This window comes from Monodon monoceros, unplaced genomic scaffold (genome assembly GCF_005190385.1).
Source record: "Monodon monoceros isolate NGI ecotype Baffin Bay Population unplaced genomic scaffold, NGI_Narwhal_1 Super_Scaffold_4, whole genome shotgun sequence".
Lineage (NCBI taxonomy): Eukaryota > Metazoa > Chordata > Mammalia > Artiodactyla > Monodontidae > Monodon > Monodon monoceros.
The window spans coordinates 2,676,944-2,694,185 of NW_021703781.1; the positions used below are offsets into that span (position 1 = coordinate 2,676,944).

General features: G+C 39.9%; 1 protein-coding gene across 1 annotated transcript in view; it reads left to right on the top strand.

Moving 5' to 3' along the window:
- Positions 1 to 17,242, top strand: part of DISC1 (DISC1 scaffold protein) — a 355,475-nt gene that overhangs the window by 303,912 nt on the left and 34,321 nt on the right. Inside the window, exon 11 of the mRNA XM_029245025.1 lies at positions 15,428 to 15,704. Coding sequence (XP_029100858.1) covers positions 15,428 to 15,704 — 277 coding nt within the window. The remainder of the gene's footprint in view (positions 1 to 15,427; positions 15,705 to 17,242) is intronic.

Genomic DNA, 17,242 nt, shown 5'->3' on the forward strand with positions numbered 1-17,242 from the left:
AAAGAAAGAAAAGGAAGAAAGAAAGAAAGAAAGAAGGAAGGAAGGAACAAAAGAGAAAGAAAGGAAGAAAGAAAGAAAGAAAAAGAAAGAAGGAGGAAAAAAGAAAGAAAGAAAGGAAAGAAAGGAAGGAAGAAAGAAAGAAAGAAAGAAAGAAAGAAAGAAAGAAAGAAAGAAAAGAAAGAAAGAAAGAAAGAAAGAAAGAAAGAAAAAGGTAAAATATAAAGAAAATCCCCTGTTCCTCCCCCAGCTGAGGGAACGGTTTCAAGTATATCCTTCCAGAAATATTTCACTCATTCATAGGCATATATGGATGTATATGCCTGCCCTTTTGTTATTTTTAAAAACTCAAATGAGATCTTAACAGAATACTGTTTGTTCTGTGCTTCACCTAGTTTGGTTTAATTTTTCTTGGAAGCCTTTCCATTTTAAGAGGCTTAGCTTAGCCTTCTATTGTGAATGGTTGCACGGTGTGTAACCATAACTTTGGTTGATTTGTTTTCTCCCTTTGGTTGTTTCCAGTTGTTTCTTGCGATGCAATTACTGTACTTTTTCACACAGCTCTTTTTTCTTGTCTGAATATATCTGTAGGGTACATGCTTCAAAGTGGAATAGCTAGCTCAAAGACCATGTGCTTTTTTAATCTTAACAAGCATTGCCAAATGACTTTCCTAAAAAAGGGTAATGATTTATTTGCGCATCTTTACCTTGGATGAGGCTGATAATGTTTTTATATATTTTTTGGCCGTTTGTATTTCTTCTGCCTCTTCTGCCTATTTTCTCTTGGGATGTTTGTTTTTCTTCTTATTGATTTTCCTTGAAAGTTAAGGAATTTGACTCTGGGACTATGCTATATATTAGAAATAGTTTTTCCTAATAGGTCATTTGTAGTTTGATTTTCATTTATGGCATTTTTTACTGTGTAGAAGTTGCAATTTATATGTATCCAGATCTGTCACTTTTTTTCCTTTTTGACTTCCAGGTTTTTGTGTCTTCCCCAGTTTAAAATTGTAGTCAAATGATTTAAAATTTCCATTTAGTCGTTGCACAGCTTAGAAAACAATGCAGCAGAAGCACAGTTGAGTGGCATATTGAGATTTTACTCTGACTTTAATTTTTAATGTAGTCAGTCTACTGGGATCACTTATCAGGAAAGCTTTTCCCCTATTAACCTTTATTAGGATGGATATTGTTTTAACTTAATTGTTTTATCTGCTTCAAATTGGAGGAGTCCTTTAAGTGTAACTTCCCTGAAAGTTCATTCAGTTAATTAAATACTTACTGAGTTCTATCATGGTTAATACCTTGCTAAACCATATGATTCATAGGATTAAAAAAAAATGAGTATGACCTATTCTCAAACCTCATTAAGTACCTACAGTAGAAGGTATACGTACATAAAGCGCAGACATCAAGGAGGAATATAATAACTGTCTTAAAAGTACTATAAAATGCCATAGGAGTTCAGAGAATGGAGACTATATATGGTGTGGGGATCAGGGAAGAGTTCTTTACTAAAGTGACATTTGAGATGGGCCTTGATGAATTGGTTGGCTTTTTAATGGGTGGGGATTTTGGAAAAGAAAATTCAGGGAAGTAGTAGTCTGAAATTAGAAACTTGTCCGTTTGTCCTGGGAAGAGCAAGTGGTCCACTTGGGTGTCATCTAGCACCACACAGGAGAGCCGTAGGGAGGCATCCGGAGCAGAGCTGAGGTCGACTGGTGAAAGGCCTTGAGGGACTTGGCTTTCCATCTGGCAAGCAGTGAAAGCCACTAACGTTTTTAGAGCAATAATGGACGGGATAGATTGGAAGAGTGAAATGTCTGAAGGCAGAAAGCCTCATCATTAACTGCAGGGGTGAAGAAATGAATTGCTTAATTTGGGGTAGAGTCAACAAGGGGAAGAATAGACCTGAACAATGTTCTCCATTTATGATCGATGGAGGGAAAGAAAAATGTTGAAAATGACCATGATTTCTGACCTTCATTCAATTCACTCTTTTTTTTAAAAAAAATTGAAGCATAGTTGATTTACAATGTTGTATTAATCGATTTACTTTTTTTAACTTTTTATTTTATAATGGAGTATAGTTGATTAACAATGTTGTGACAGTTTCAGCTGCACAGCAAAGTGGTTCAGTTATACATATACATGAATCTATTCTTTTTCAAATTCTTTTCCCATTTAAGTTGTTACATAACATTGAGCAGAGTTCCCTGTGCTATACAGTAGGTCCTTGTTGGTTATCCATTTTAAATATAGCACTGTGTACATGTCAGTTGAGATTGACATGTACACAGTCAACTTACTCTTAGCACGTGTTGAGTCCTAGTACCTGTCAATGTGCTGGGCACTGGGAACAGAGCAGTCACCATGGTAGACAGGACTGCTGCTCTCAAAGGATTGAATTCTAATGGTGCAAGAGCAGCACATAAGCCAGGATAAGGCAGGAATAAGAGACCATGAATATAAATAGAGAAATTAAGAGGAGGAGCTGGGTTGATGGAGATACCTGATGACTTTGACTTCATGTTCTAAAACGGAGTGTTCAGTTGTTCCAGATAATTATATACCTAGTTGTTTCTAATAGTATTCTCTTTCCTTCTTTTTTTTTTTTTGTTTAAATATGTATTTATTTATTTATGGCTGTGTTGGGTCTTCGTTTCTGTGTGAGGGCTTTCTCCAGTTGTGGCAAGCAGGGGCCACTCTTCATCGCGGTGCGCGGGCCTCTCACTATTGCGGCCTCTCTTGTTGGGGAGCACAGGCTCCAGACGCGCAGGCTCAGTAGTTGTGGCTCACGGGCCTAGTTGCTCCGCGGCATGTGGGATCTTCCCAGACCAGGCTCAAACCTGTGTCCCCTGCATTGGCAGGCAGATTCTCAACCACTGCGCCACTAGGGAAGCCCTCTTTCCTTCTTTATCTGGGTGTTTACAACTGAGTGATGTAGGGGGGAAAAAAGGTAACTTGTTGCTTAGAGTTTTAAACAGGCTGCAAAGTTGGAAAAGCTTTCTAAAATTCGTGGCTGATTGGCTTATCCACAAAGGAAAGGGAACTGAGCAGACTCATGGTCAGAATATATCTTTGGCTTTTGAGGATGCCTGAATTTTCTGCCCTGTAAAATGGAGGTCTGTCCCAGCACAATCGTTTTACTTTGCTTACAATTTTGTAGGTCATCACTTGGGAGGGGCATGGCTGGGCAGTTCTCACTAGGGGTTGTGGTCATGAAACTGAGGTTGCAGTCATGGCAGCTCAGCTGGACGGGAAGACGCCTCACTCACATGACTGGTAGCTGAGAGTGGCCGTCAGCTGAGATTGTAGCTGGTGCCACTGACCGAGCAACTGCATGTAGCCCCCTCAGCATGGATCTCAGGATAGATGGAATTCGTGACCGGCAGCTGGCTTCCCTCAGGGCAGGTGTCCCAGAAGAGTTGGTGGAAGCTGCATGACCTTTTCTAGAATCCGTTGCTTACAAGAAAGTCACTAAGCGTAGCTCAGAATCAAGAGGAGAGGACTGAGACTCCACCTCTCAATTGTGGGAATGTCAAAGAATTTGAATTGTGATTTTAAGCTGCCACAGTGTTGCAATACTATCTACTTCATAAGGTTATTTTGAGGATTAACAACTGTTAAGGACAGCTCCTGACCAATCACTGTTAATTAACAGTAGTGATGATAATGGTAGTGATGGGGATGATGGGGATGGTGGAGATGATGGGGGTGATGATGGGGGTGAGGGACTGCACTACCCTTCTGCAAAATATATTTTATTATTGTTGGAACGTTTACTCTTGGATGGAATTAATTGCTGGTCTCACCCAATCTATATTTCTTACATAATAATAGAATAATAAATAAATATGGCCCACAGTGGTCAAACCTTGGCCACCATACATGCACATTTAAGACTGATTTTCATTTTATTAGTGCCTACTACTATTCAAGATTTGAGAACTTATATACTTTTTCTACTACTGTCGCTCTTTTATATACTGTATATATCATTTTATATCTTCCTTTTTATACTCCATCCTCTGAGATAGACATGAGATATTATTTTACAAACATAGAAACTCAAACGGAGAGAAAGTACTTCTCAAAGGTCACCAACTTTGTAGCAGAGGCTAAACTCCCATCAAAGTCATCTGATTTTGGCTGAATCAGCTCTGTTCAGCCACAACTAATAGGCACACCAGCTCTAAATGGCTTAAACAAAAGCAGGAATGGACATCTGCATTGGTTGCTTCAGCAACTAAGACTTGTCCTCAAACACCCAGATTCTTTCCATTTCTTTTTTTCAGCCATTTCCATTCACAATGCATCAGCTTTGCTTGTAGGCTGCTTCCATTAGGGTCACAAGATAGATACAGTGGTTTCTTTGTTCATTGCTGTTTGGGGAGAGAAAGTAAAAACTATTCCCCGCCCACCAGCACCCCAGCATGGGCCACAGAACGTGGTCTGATTGAGCTAAGTTCAGCTATCTGGGATTGCCAACCCCTGGACCATAAAGGCTTGTCCAGTAGAATATCATAGGTCAACTATTTTCATCAAATCACAGTCTAGCTGAGGAGCTAGGGTGGGGTTACTATCCAGTAAGTCCCAAGGAGGGAGGGTTGGTTACCTGAATTCTCCCCTAGTTCTGTTAGGAAGGGTAAAAAGAAGAAGGGGCATTGGCTCAGAAAACAACAGTGTCCACTACAGTTTCCTAGACAAACACTTTTTCATATACTACATTTCCTCTTGTCATACTATCAGATGGCATTCTGGGAAGCAGGCTAAAATATCCAAAAGTCTTTGTTCAGGGGAGAATTGTGTTAATCTTCTTTCTTGGAAAATAAAAGACAAAGGAATAAAATTTAAATATTTCTAAGAAAAACAGTTTTTAGAAATTGGAGATTAAGTCTTTGTTGCCCAAGGAATGGAAAGATTTTAGACACATGAGAACCAGCAGTGCTTAAGCAATTGGCAGTTGAAAGTTTAGTACCATTGGGCATTCACATATCGGTTTGATAGTTTCCTCCATCGTAGTTATAGAAAAAGACCTGGTTATTTTCAAAGTTTATAAAGAATGAGGTAAAATGCTAATACTCTTTTTTTTTAATTAAGTAATTAATTAATTAATTTGGCTGCATTGGGTCTTCGTTGCTGCGCATGGGCTTTCTCTAGCTATGGCGAGCGGGGGCTACTCTTCGTTGCGGTGCGCGGGCTTCTTATTGCGGTGGCTTCTCTTGTGGCAGAGCACGGGCTCTAGGCGCACAGGCTTCAGTAGTTGTGGCACGAGGGCTCAGTAGTTGTGGCTCGCGGGCTCTAGAGCGCACGCACAGTAGTTGTGGCATACAGGCTTAGTTGCTCCGTGCCACGTGGGATCTTCCCGGACCAGGGCTTGAACCCGTGTCCCCTGCATTGGCAGGCGGATTCTTAACCACTGCACCACCAGGGAAGTACCCAAATGCTAATACTCTTTAAGTGAAAATATTAATAAGTCAGGAAAGAGAGTTTGGTAAGAAGAACTGAAATTGTAGGTGTCTGTGTTAGAATTCAGTATTTCCATTTCTAAAATGGGTAGAAGCTTGCCCACAAATTTCCTGCCTACCCCCTCTATTAACATCATTCTCTGTAAATAACACACTCATGCCTCAGTTCCTTGAGGATTCAAGCCACAATCAGATGATCTCTCTTGGACCTCATTTAACTTTTAACTGGGAGGAATAACAGAAATGATGAATCTCAATTCTCTATTCAAGAACTTTCTCCCAAACACTGAAATTGTATCTTCAAATTGCCTCATTATTAGTTGTGAAAACATCACCAAAGATCTCACATAGCTCACATAGCTGTAAGTCATTCATTTAAGGGATTATTACTAAAGACCTAATTCTTCTTCTGTACAGGAATAGCAAAACATTGCAAGACTCTGAAATTAGCCACTACTCTCTTTATTACAAATGGATTCAGTAAGAAGATATTTTAAAAATCTAAAGCTTCATGAAATTATTACATGTGCTATAATGAAGCACTGCAATTTTATATCTACAGTGATTTACTCACCATTCAGTATGTGTCTCTAAAACTGGTTTCCAAACTTTGACATATGCATTCTAAGAGATATTTCAGGATAAATATCTTTCACTTTCACTCAAAGACCACACATACTATATCTCATCAAAAAGAAAATGAACACAAAGTTACAGTATTCAAATCACTATAATGTAGAAAATGATCTACAAAATGAGCAAACTCTTTTCCCTTAGGAAATTTATGAGAGGTCGGCTGCTGGCTCTTTCCCTTCAATCCAGCCCTGCACACACCATGAGAAATCAGAGAGATGCTGATGGGTCTGACAAGTTAGTAATAAAAACTATCCGAGAACCCCCAGGGCAACTGAAAGTGATTTGGTCTCCATGTGGGGAAGAAACAGATGATAAAGTGGAAGAGAGGTTTATCGGGCACGCCCCTTTCTTTCTCCCACATTGCCTGGGAAGGCCAGTGCCCACTGCGTTGCTTCTGGAAAGACACAAGCGCCTGCTGGCCAGTGAATCAGGGGAGGTAGGACCAGAAGACCAGCCTCAGAGGAGCCACCATGGGAGGGCTTGAATCTCGAGCATTCCTCCAGGCCTCCCAGTTCCATGAGAGGTAGATAATTACAACTGAGGGAATCTATGTTTTTCTTCAAGCACAGACGTACAGATTATTCCATCAGAGGTTCTTTTCCCTGAGACAATGTCCCACCCTCCCACCACATAAACCTACTAGGTTGGGCACAAGTTAGGGCCTTGGCATTATCCCCTTCTCCAAAGACCCATCACCAGCCAAAGTGGTTAATATGCAAGGAAACATGAACTCATGGAAAATACACAAGACTTCTTAGGAGGGCAACTGCTATAAAGGAACAACAACAATGGAAGGACCGTTACCTGGTGAAGTGTAATTAGACACAAGATGTTCAATAGATGTATCACGTATTTCCCAAAGATAAGGGAGGATAGGGCTTCCCTGGTAGCGCAGTGGTTGGGAGTCCGCCTGCCGATGCAGGGGACACGGGTTTGTGCCCCGGTCTGGGAAGATCCCACATGCCGCTAGGCCCGTGAGCCATGGCCACTGAGCCTGCGTGTCCAGAGCCTGTGCTCCGCAACGGGAGAGGCCACAACAGTGAGAGGCCCGCATACCGCAAAAAATAAATAAATAAATAAAATAAGGGAGGATATTGGAGACAGGAAGTAAGACAGGAAGTCACAAAGAAACCCAAATGGAAATTCAGAGAAGGCAGAATGTAAAAATTGAAAAAAGTCTCAGTAAATGGGTTGAACAGCTAGGTGGATTTTGTTGAAGAACTAACTAGTGAGCCAGACGACCATTCAAAAACTCTGAGGGCCTGAGAAACAGAGAGAAGGAAAAAAAAAACAAAAGTTAAGTAACGTACAGAATAGGGTTATTTGATCAAAGTTCATATGAAAAAAAATGCCAGAAGAAAAGAAAACAATTAATAGAGGCAAGAGAGGAAATATTTGAAGGACTAATGACTGAAAGTTGCCCAGAAAAAAGGAAAAGCTATAAGACCTTTTACCGATGGGCTTAATAACTCTAACAGAATAGAAAAGGGTGGGGTGGTCAATAGGTTGTAATTAAACTTTATATATAACAAAGATAAAAGAAATTTCTAAGGGCAGATCATCTAGAAAGGGATAAGAATTAGATCTCAGACTTTTCAATAACAACATAGAAGGCGAGAAGGCAGAACATTAAGCCAAACCATTATTTAGAGTTTGAGTGTGAAATAAAGATGTTCTCAGACCTGTAAGTTCTTAAAAGATTTACAGGGCTTCCCTGGTGGTACAGTGGTTAAGAATCCGCCTGCCAGTGCAGGGGACACGGGTTCAAGCCCTGGTCGGGGAAGATCCCACATGCCACGGAGCAGCTAAGCCCGTGCGCCACAACTTCTGAGCCGGCGTGCCACAACTACTGAAGCCCATGCACCTGGAGACCGTGCTCCACAAGAAGAGAAGCCACCTCAAGGAGAAGCCTGTGCACCACAACGAAGAGTAGACCCCGCTCGCTGCAACTAGAGAAAGCCTGTGCACAGCAACGAAGACCCAACCTGGCCATAAATAAATAAATAGGCCGTCTCTCAAACCACTAAAAAACAAAAACGTTTTAAATGAAAAATAAGTTCAGGAGGGCAGTGTGAGTATGTGAGAGAGTACGTAAAAAAAACTTTAGTAAATTTTACTGTTGAGGAAATAGCTTACAATAAAACAAAAATGTATCTTAGTAAAAATTTAGAACTAAAATATGGCCTCGAGATACATACAAATGTATCACCTTGCAGATGGGTTGAGGATAGAATGAGGGGGTGGTGAACGTTTGCTAAGGTGCAGCCCAGGTAGCCTCATTCCTCCCCTGATCTACTGCAAGTCCCTTTGACGACAAATGAAAATTTAATTTCACGTAAAAGCCTGTACACAAATGTTCATAGCAACTTTATGTATAATATTCCCAAGCTGGGAACATCACAGATGTCCTTCAGTGGGTGAATGGTTGAATAAACTGTGGTCCAGACAGAGCATGGCACACTGCTCAGCAATAGAAATGAATAAACTATTGGTATGTGAATCTCCAGGGACATGTGTAGAATGAAAAAAGCCAATTCCAAAAGGTGCATTAGTTATGATTCTATTTATGTAACATTTTTGAAATGGAAAAATTTTAGAAATGGAGAACGGATGTAGTGGTTTCCAGACACTAGGGATGGGGGTCAGGGTGGGAAGTAGTGATGTGGTTATAACATGGCGTATAGGGATGCTCGTGGTGGTGGCGTTGTTCTGTACCTTGAATGTGGCAGTGGATACATGAGGTTACACAAGGGATAAAATTATACAGAACTATAGACATACACATGCACACACACACGAGAGGACAACTGAATAAGATCAGTGGATTGCACCAATGCCAATTCCCTGGTTGTGATATTGTACTATATTTTTACAAGATGTTACCATTGTGGGAAACTGGGTAAAGGTACATGGATCTCTGTATTCTTTCTCACAATTTTATGTGAATTAATAAAAAGAAAAAGGAAGGTAGGAAAAAAGAAACAAAGACATATACAACTTTTTAAAATTAGAAATCTTAGTTGTAATATATCACAAAAACAGCAACAATTAAACAGTAATTACAACACCTGGGTTAAAGCCAGTAATCCCAAAGATTAAACTCCAGAATGGATTTTTATAAAATTCAGCCAAATGTTTTGTATTGCATTCATTTCTGAAAAAAAAAAGTAAAAATAAAGTTGAACATAAAGTGTGGTAAAAATATAAGCCAGGAAAAGTGGAACTAAAAGAATATTGGGGTAACAATTACAATGTCAGACAAACTAGCACTATATGTAAAATTTGGGGGACAATAATGTTGCCAATTCTGGAATTCAATTACAGAAAAATATGAAAATGAATAAGTTTGATGGTAGGTGTACAAGTGTTTGTTAAATTGTTTTCCATATTTTTCTGTATATTTAAAATATTTTAATACTTTTAAAACCAAAAAAATTGTAATAAAAGACAAAAATATTGGAGATGATTAAAGTATTATTCAGATGAAAATTTAGAGCTTTAAATACATTCGCTAAAAATTAAGTAGTAAGAGAGGAAAATCAAAGAAAGAAAACTAGCAAGCATTTAACAGCAGAAGCTAATAAAAAGATAATAAATCTGAAGAATGACAAAAAAGTAAATATAAAGATAAGATCAGAAATCAAGGAAAGAGAGAACAAAAATCAATAACAAAGATTAACAAAGCAAAAGGTTGTTCTTTGAAAAGATAATAAGCTAGCAAGCCTCTGATAAGACTGAACAAGATAAATCAGAAAAGCGGTAAATAAATATTTAAATAAAGTACAGAATGAAAAGGAGAAATGTCTATGGAGACAAGTGATTTTAAGAATAATTTTTAGGGCTTCCCTGGTGGTGCAGTGGTTAAGAATCTGCCTGCCAGTGCAGGGGACACGGGTTCGAGCCCTGGTCTGGGAAGATCCCGCATGCCGCGTAGCAGCTAAGCCCGAGCACCACAACTACTGAGCCTGTGCTGTAGAGCCCACGAGCCACAACTATTGAGCCCACCTGCCACAACTACTGAAGCCCGCGCACCTAGAGCCCGTGCTCTGCAACAAGAGAAGCCACCGCAATGTGAAGTACGTGCACCACAACGAAGAGTAGCCCCCGCTCGCCGCAACTAGAGAAAGCCCGCATGCAGCAACGAAGACCCAACACAGCCAAAAAGTAATTAATTAATTAATTAAAAAATTTTTTTAAAATTTATGAACAAACATTACAATACATATGAAACCCGTGAGAAAATGGATTGATTTCTATAACAGATATAAATTGTTAAACTGGATACAAGAAGAAACAGAAAATCAGTAGACTAAAAATTAAAGATATTGAACTGGTAATAAAATGCCTTCTTCAACGAAAGCCTTAGGAAAAGGATGGGGAACCCAAGGCAGGAATAAACTGGCAATGGATAGGTAAAGACAATTTACAGGACGAGATCTGAGTGGCTGTGAAGCGATTGCAGTGGAGAAACACAACTTCAAACAAGATGCCACTTGTCACATATCAGGTTGGCTACAATTAGGAAACTGGACAATAGAGTTCAGTTTTTCTAATAAGGATGGTCTCTTCTCATGTGTACCAGACCCCATTCCTGCTCTCTTGCTCCAGGACATGGCTCAGATATCTGTGTTCTCTTTCTCTCTTTTTTATTACTTTAGGAGTTTTTTTGCTGTTATTATTGTTGGGTTTTTTTGTTTGTTTGTTTTTGGCTGCGCTGCGCGTCATGTGGGATCTTAGTTCCCCGACCAGGGATTGAACCCGTGCCCCCTAAGTGGAAGTGCGGATCCCTGACCACTGGACCTCCAGGGAATTCCCCTCTTTTTTAAATTTTAGATTGGCGTATAACACGATCAGAAAGTGCACACATTGTGAATATACTGCTTGGTGAATTTTCACAAAATGACCATACTCATCACTACCGCCATAGAAAAATAAAGCACTTCTAGTTATGCCAGCAGCCCCCTCTTCCTGTCATTACCGCTCTTCGCCCCAGGGAAGCCACTATCCTGATGTCTAACACCATGAATTAGTTTTGCATATTTAAAAACATAAAATAAATGGAATCATCGTGCCTCCTCTTTGTCTAACCTTATGTTTTTGAGATTCAGCCATATTGTTGCAGATTGTACTAATTTGTTCATCTTCTTTGCAAAAATTCCAATGAATGGACATTCCACAATTTATCCACTCTTCTATTTATGGCCACTTGTTTTCCCTCCCAGGTTCTGGCTGTTACAAATAATGTTGTCCAATCATACATATATACAGTTGATCTTCATTATTTGTGGATTTTGTGTTTGCGAGTTTGTCTACTTACTAAAATTTGTTTGTAACTCCCAAATCAGTACCTGCAGAGTTTTCCCTGTCATTCATGGACGTGCCCAGAGGGGCCAAAAATTTGAGTCACCTGATGTGCACGATCCCAGCTGAGGTCGAACAAGGCAGTGCTCTGTTTCCTCATTAAAGTTTCCATACTGTAGACAAGTGCCCTTTTTGCTGTCTAGTTAATGCCATGTTTTTCACATCTTTGTGTTTTTTTCTTGGTGATTTTGCTGTTCAAACGGCCCCCTCCCCAGCACAGTGCTGAAGCGCTGTCTGGTGTTCCTGAGGGCAGGAAGGCTGTGATGTGTCGTATGGAGAACCTGTGTGTTTCGTAAGCTTTGTTCAGGCCTGAGTTAACAGTGCTCTGACCATGAGTCCAGTGTTAGTGAATCAACAATATTTATTAAATAAGGTGCTTTTAAACAGGAACACACATAAAACAAGGTTATATATTGATCAGTTAATGATAATGTTGTAACCAAAGGCTCACGGGAAGCTAACCCTCCATTTCCCCTGAGAGCAGTGGTTCAGTATCTGCCCATTCAGTGCTCATGGTGACTACAGAACATGACTACTGCGAACATTGAGAATATGTGCGTTTCATGAGTATAAACCTAGGAGTCGTGGTGCTGGGTCATGTGATCGACATATTTTTAACGTTAGTACATCTGTCATAGAGATTTCAAAGACACTGTGTTCCTGTGCAGTCCCATCAGCAGTATAGGAGAGGACTAATCCTTCTTTACCTTCTCTGACACTTGGTATTGTCAGGCTTTTAGATTTTAGCCATCTTGATGATGTGCAATACATCACACTGTAGTTTAATGTGCATTTTCCTGTTGGTTGATGGCATGGTGCATCTTTTCATAAGGTATTTATTGACCATTTAGATGCCCTCTTTTGTGAAGTGTCTGTTCAGGTCTTTGCCCTTTAAAAAATTGGGTTGTCTGTCTCTTTCTTATTGTTCTGTAGGATTCCTGTTTATATTCCAGAAGCAGTCCTTTGCTGGTTATATGTATTACAAATAGCTTCTCCCACTTTGCGGCTTACCATTTCATTTTCTCAATGGTTTTTTTTTTATGAATATAAGTTCTTCATATTAATAGTCAAATTTATCATTTGTTTTCTTTATAGTTAGTACTTTTTATATCCTGTTTGAGAGATCTTTGTTTACTATAAAGTCATAAAGATATTATCCTACACAGGCATACCTCAGAGATATTGCAGGTTTGGTTCCAGACCATGGCAATAAAGCAAATATTGCAATAGGCAAGTCACATGAATATTTTGTTTTCTCAGTTTTTACACTATACTGTAGTCTATTAAGTGTGCAATAGCATTATGTCTAAAAAACAATGTATATACATACCTTCATTAAAAAATACTTTATTGCTAAAAATGCTAACCATCATCTGAGACTTCAGCGAGTTTGCTGAAACTCTTTTTGCTGGTGGAGGGTTTGAAATATTGCAAGAATTACTAAAATGTGACACAGAGACATGGAATAAGAAAATGCTGTTAAAATGATGGTGCTGATGGACTTACTTGATGCAGGGTTGCCACAAACCTTCAAATTGCAAAGAGAAAAATTCACTATTTGTGAAGTGCAATAAAATGAAGCAAGGTATGCCTGAATTATTTTCTAGAAGTTTTATTCCTTTATTTTTCACACTTTGATCTACAATCCACCTGAAATTGATGTTTGCATGGTATGAGCCAGTAATCATGAATTTGGTTCTTTTTCCTATAGTGATATCCAGCTGACGTAGTGCATATGTTTAGAAGACTGTCCTTTCCCCACTACACTTTATCACTAATGCTTTCATGACATATTTCCATCCTTTTGTCTGCAACCTGTTTGTATCCTTATATTTATGTATGTCTCTTGTAAGCAACATGTAATTAGATTTTGAATTTTTTATTCTAGTCTAAAATCTTTGACTTTTAAATACAGTATTTATCTATTTATATTTAATGTAATTCCTAACATATTAGGGAAGAAATAGTTCTATTTTGCCATTTTCCCTATCTGTACCACATTCATTCCTGTCTTCTTTATTGCTTTGACTAAACCAATACTTAAGTATTTTTTAATTTAAAAACATTTCTCCCAAGCTTGTTAGTTATACATTCTTTTAATTTCTCTGTTTTATGACTACCATAAGGGGTTCAATATGAATCCATGACTTTTTTTGGGCGGGGAGTACGCAGGCCTCTCACTGTTGTGGCCTCTCCCGTTGCGGAGCACAGGCTCCAGACACGCAGGCTCAGTGGCCACGGCTCACGGGCCCAGCCGCTCTGCAGCATGTGGGATCTTCCCGGACCAGGGCACGAACCCGTATCCCCTGCATTAGCAGGCAGACTCTCAACCACTGCGCCACCAGGGAAGCCCGAATCCATGACTTTTTAAAGTTTAATACAAATGAGCACTTTACTACTTTCTGGACAACACAAGGAACTGAAACTATTTTAATTCCTTTCACTCCCTCCTTCTCTTTGTGCTGGCTTTTAATTCTTCATATACTTTAGATCACAAAAGAAATTATTATTACTGTTTTTTATATCAACAGCCACTTAAATTTACCCACACATTTACTCTTCCCATTGTTTTTCATTCCTTTATGCATGTCCTTGCTTCCAGCTGGGATCATTTCCTTTATTATGGATATACTGCCAAGGAATTCTTTCAGTTTTATTTATTTGAAGATATCTTTCTTTTACTTTTATTTTTGAAGGAAATTAAAAATAATTGTGTAATTTATAGATTGTTAGGTTTTTTTCCACGATTTTTAACATGTTGCTTTATTACCTCCTGGCATCCACCATTTCTGTCACCGATATACTTCCTTGAAGTGAATGTCTTTTTTTCCCACTAGCTGTTTTCAAGAGTTGCGATCTGTCTTTGTTGTCCAGCAGTTTCACTAAGATGAACCTAGGTGTGTTGTTTAGTTTGATTTTCCCTGCTTTGAGATTGTAGTGCTACCCGAATGTGTAATTTGATGTCTCTTGTCAATTATTTGAAAATTCTCAACACTAGCTCTTTTAATATTGCTTCTGTCTCATTCTTTCTTTTTTACTTCTGGCTTCATCATTTATAGATACAGGCTTTAAAATAATGATGATTCATATGTTGAGGAAGATAGAGGACATGATAGATAATTTCAGCAGAGAACTGAAATATATTTTAAAAATCAAATAGAAATTATAGAACTGAAAAATACATCAACTAAAATTTAGAACACAGAGATAAATTGGATAGCAGATTAGACACAGTAGAAGGAAGGATTATTAAATGGAAGATAGGTGTATAGAAAACATCCAGCCTGAAGCTGAATGAATGGATGAAAAATACATACTTTCATTTAAAATTTCAGGTTTTTGGCTTTCCATGAAAGTCAGAATTGTTTGTGAACATTGAGTTTACATTCCTCATAGCTTTAGTTGCCCTGAGCTGAGGAAGGACTCTCTGTGCAGGGATATGTCCTTTCTACTAGCAAGAGTTCACTTCTCTCTATTGCTTTCTGCCACTGAGGCTGAATATCAGTTGTTATGGTTTATATTACCCCTGCACTGCTTCACTCATTTGTGTTACCTGGGTGAGTGTGGTTTAGTAAGGGAAAACGGTGGAGGAGGGACAATCTAGGCAGATGAAATAGCACATGAAAAAGTACTTACCCTGGGGGAGTTGGGCAGGTCTGGGGACTCAAATTAAGGCAGCAGGACTAGAGCACAGACATGAGTGGGGGTGTTGTATTGGGCCACTGAGTCTGGAAAAATATTTAGGATCTTGGATAGCCTTACAGACCAAGTAGCTAAGAAGGACTATACTTATTTCACGGTAAACAGATTTGGCCCCTCTGAATCTTCTGGTTGAAATAATCCATCGCTATGTAAACTTAACTTGTTAACTCTAACTTTTAGCCAGGTAGACAAGCTATTGGTTTGGTATGATGAAACATCACTGAATTAATTTTTATGCCTTTGTTTCTTCTCCGCCTTAGCTGCAAGTGTCCACTGCTTGGAAAAGTGTGGGAAGCTGACCTGGAAGCTTGTCGGTTGCTTATCCAGAGCCTGCAGCTCCAGGAGGCCAGGGGCAGCCTGTTGGCAGAAGATGAGAGACAGATGGATGACTTAGGGGGAAGTGCTTGTATAACAGCTCTGGCCATCCCCCCGAGGCCCCACTCTGAAGATGAGAGGAAGACCCCTTTGCAAGCATTTGAAGAGTGGAAGGTGCACCTGACCCCTTCTCCTCACGGTGCTGGCAGTGAACAGAAAGAGGTCCGTCCATCCTCATAGCCTCAATAGGGGCCTTACTCTGAGGGGTGATTTGGGACCACACTTCAAGTGGGAGCAGTAAATACCGGGCGGGCTTCCCACTGAACCACCCAGACTCTTTAAAGATTTAACAACTCCTGAATATGATTACAAAATGATGTAGAATTTTTACAGAAGTTGTTTAAAATATAGGAGAACGGAAAGAATTAGTTCTATTTTTATTCTAATTTCATGGCTATAGTTAGAATATACAATCTAATATATAATTACTATATATATAGCCCACACTATGTATGTCATATATAAGATATAGCTACTGTATGTACTATATATTATATATGTCATATATGATATTTAATTTTGTATTTAGAATCCATATCTTACAATATCGATTCATTAGAATCAAACAAATATATGTATATATTCCAGTAACTGTTTTTGCCAAAGCAAGATCATAATGAATGTTAGAATTTGCTCTTTTCATTTAAAACAACCTAATAACTTGGCCTGTGATATATGCATTAAAAATTAAAGTGTAGATTTATTCAACATTTTACCCCAAGGCTGACCTAGATCAACAGAGAAGAGTTCCCCACCCCTTCTCTCCCTGGTTCATCTCTCCTCTCTCCCCTCCCCTCTCCCACTTTCCCCTCTAACCCTAATAAGATTCTTTCACGAAAGGGCTCCAGGAATTTTTTTCCAGTTTTAACGCTATGACAGGAGGTTTTAGAGCACTTTTCTGGCCAGATTCCTGGGTGTTCTGAATATTAAAAGAAAGTAAAACCTTGGTGAAACTGGAGGAACGTGTCATTTCACGTTCACATCTCACATTTGCCATTAGTTGTGCCCCCTCCCTGGGTCTCTGCCACGACTCACCAGGGAACGAACCCCATTTGGGTGCCTCCCCACCGTCCTGTGTGCAGGACCATGGTCTTTACAGAGCACACACTCGCTGACAATGTGTGCCTACAGTCACCGTCTTCTGGACTGCTGGGAAAATTGATACTTGATCGTATATTTGAATTGAACAACCTGATGAGAAAGCAGGCGGTTGTCACTCTCTGGAATCCTGCTGGCCTCATAAAATTAGGCTCTACACTGGGCTGTCAATGATCTCAACTCCTTTGTTAGCTGAGGCCCTGCAGGTGGAATCCTCCACAAAGCCTGGTTGCCCGAGCTCATGCTTACAGTTGTTGAAAACTTGTGGCCAGTTGCAGTTGGCCAGCTTCAAAGAATATTCTGGTGCGAGGGACACACTGCCTGAGTGAGGGGAAGGGAGCCCTGGGTGGAAGAAACTGCAGGCCCTGGGGCTGAGTCTTTGAAGGCAGGGCTGGCTCTCCAAAGGGGGCTCCCGGGAGCTCAGTGCCAGGACAGGAGCCAAGCCAGGTACATGGTGGGGTTTGCTGGGGCAGTGAACACCTCTGGAGGTCATGCCTGCTTCAGCAGATCGGACCTTGTAGGCGGAGTCTCCTCCCTCCCTCCCTCCCTCCCTCTCTCCCTCCCTCCCTCTCTCCCTCCCTCTCTCCCTCCCTCCCTCCCTC